We start from the raw sequence: 2,415 nt of genomic DNA on the forward strand, positions 1-2,415 counted from the left end.
TCTCCTTATTAATTCATGTTATAAAGTGTATGCAATTGATATACCTTTTCATATAAAATATAAGCACAATTGTTTAATGTATTTAGTCTGAAATTTAGATCCAATACATTTGATATTTTATTTTACTTTTAATTAATGAAATTTTAACTAAAAGAACATTTTATTTGTTGTGATATCAGATATATATGGAGGAATTAAGAAAATTAGAAGATGGTGAAGATCCAGAGCATCGGTTGGCTATGGTTGTATTTAAAGAGAATGATGCAAGTGAAGTAAATACGCTAACTCTTAATTTTGAAAATTTTCAAAGTTGTTGAACTTTTGTGAATTTTAATATGTTATTTGTGCATCTAATTCTTTTGGTTGTTGGATTTCTTTCTTTGAATTGATGGTAGTCTTTCGCTTTTTCTGCTCATTTTTCTTTCTTTTTCCTTATATTTGCTTTTTTTAATGTATTTTTGGCGTATTCTTTTTTTATTGAGTTTTTTGTTGTTTTATTATTATTTTTAAAATAAATTTAATTATCTTTTATATTATTTTATTTATTTTAATATATTAATATATGCATTTGTTATAAAGAAACAACTTATAACTATATTCATAAATCTTATAGGAAAGATAAATTTTGAATAAAAGTTTTTTTCTTAAAGTTATACTATCTATTATCACTTATGATGGTTTTATTTTTATAGAAGAAAAACAGAGGAAGAAAAATAACAAGCGTGGTGTTGGGACCAATTTCAGCCTCTTTTGAACTTCCACATTTTTGTTACGGAGGCAAAATTAACATTGAAAAGGTAAGCACCACTTTAAGTGTCTCTTTGTATTAGGTTTTATTTTTTCTTTAATTATGTATACATGTAGAAATATATATTTATTAAAATATAAATATATAGAAAATATTTATTTTTAATAACAATTTCAAATAAATAAATAATATTTTATATTATTTTTTAAACATATTTAAACTATTAATATTAAAATCATTTTTATTTTAACATCTTGCAAACGAGATCTAAGCATACTTTCACTTTTATCATCTAAAAAATTCATTACATATAGATGAAAAATTTCAAATGATTTTTATTAAAAACAAACTATTTTAAAAAAATAGAATGAAAAATCTCTTTTTAAATTTCTTTAACAAAAAATATGAACTATTTCAAATCTAATTTTTTAAAAAGTTATAACAAACAAACATAAATATTGGCTTTCCTTAATCAATTCCTATTATTATTTTCTGATTTTATATATGTCATTAATTTCGTGTTTCTTGATTACGCAAAAATAATCTAAATGATATATATTATGGAAATTTTTCTATAGTTGCTTGCAGCCCCTCCTAAGATGCATGCAAATTATGGAAAAGATATAGATATTACTCCACTTGCAGATCGAAGATTTTCTGTCATTGAAAGAGCAAATAATTGGACAGTTCAATTGAGAAAACGAAATGATAATCGAATAGATATTGTAAGACAAAACTACAAATTGTTTTAATAAAAAATTTAATATTAATTTTTTTTATGTAATGAATTGTGACAAACTAACTTTTGTATAACTTTTTATGCAGATTTGTACACATTTACCATCAAACAAGCAATTTCGTTCGAAGCCTGAAGTGGCTAACTTTATTCTTTATGAAGCTCGCCCAAAACCTAAAAGCAAGGAGGAAAAGAAAACTGAAAATTCCAGTGGATGCAATGTACATTATGTTTAACATTCAAGCATCGAATTATTCAATATATATGTGTGTGTGTTTTTCAACATTACAATAACATAAATTGTTTTACATCAGGAGAAAGGTTCGACATCAAAGAAAAGAAAAAAAGAAGAGAGAGAAACTTATCATGATATCCCTCCAGAGGAAGCAGGAACAAATATGATGGAATGGATTGACTAAAGAAATTAAGAATAAATGTGAAGAATCATTCAACTAGAGAATAAATGTGAAGAATCATCCCAGAGTGAAAAGCTTTATATTGAATAATATTTAGATGGTTCTTGTATAATTATACAATGTGTAAACAACTTTATATAAACATTAAACTACATCTTCCTTTGCATATATTTGTAAACACATTTATGTAGTTTCCATTTCATTGAAAACCCTAAAAACAAAATTATAGATAACTATATATTTTGTCTAAAAAAAATGAGATGGTGTATAATTTACCACCTGATAAATATGAAACTCAAACTGAAATAGATTTCAAACTAGATTAACTACAATAAGAGGTAATTAATGTATATGAAAATTTAAATTGAATAATAGTATACTTCTATAATTTATTATAAGATATATGTTATTAACATAGCATATTTAAATATTTTATATTTAACCGACCTTCTTTAAAATAGTATTTTCCTGCATGTTCATAAATAGTATACAATAACAAATGAGCATTCAATAAC

The 2,415-nt window shown here is 23.4% G+C and overlaps 1 protein-coding gene across 1 annotated transcript; it reads left to right on the forward strand.

Moving 5' to 3' along the window:
- The first annotated feature begins 220 nt into the window (after positions 1–220).
- On the forward strand, positions 221–1,946 carry LOC131631430 (uncharacterized). Its single transcript, XM_058902225.1, has 5 exons — positions 221–272; positions 693–797; positions 1,327–1,473; positions 1,574–1,705; positions 1,799–1,946. Exons 1-5 carry the CDS (start codon positions 240–242, stop codon positions 1,901–1,903), a joined length of 522 nt encoding a protein of 173 aa, XP_058758208.1. The 5' UTR covers positions 221–239; the 3' UTR covers positions 1,904–1,946.
- Positions 1,947–2,415: the final 469 nt, after the last annotated feature.

Source organism: Vicia villosa, unplaced genomic scaffold (assembly GCF_029867415.1).
Source record: "Vicia villosa cultivar HV-30 ecotype Madison, WI unplaced genomic scaffold, Vvil1.0 ctg.000823F_1_1, whole genome shotgun sequence".
Lineage (NCBI taxonomy): Eukaryota > Viridiplantae > Streptophyta > Magnoliopsida > Fabales > Fabaceae > Vicia > Vicia villosa.

Coding starts and splice junctions, on each gene's coding strand:
- LOC131631430 (XM_058902225.1), top strand. CDS start 240: ATGGTTGTATTTAAAGAGAATGATGCAAGTGAA. Junction 1,474..1,573: donor ATGATAATCGAATAGATATT/GTAAGACAAAAC, acceptor CTTTTTATGCAG/ATTTGTACACATTTACCATC. Junction 1,706..1,798: donor AAAATTCCAGTGGATGCAAT/GTACATTATGTT, acceptor GTTTTACATCAG/GAGAAAGGTTCGACATCAAA.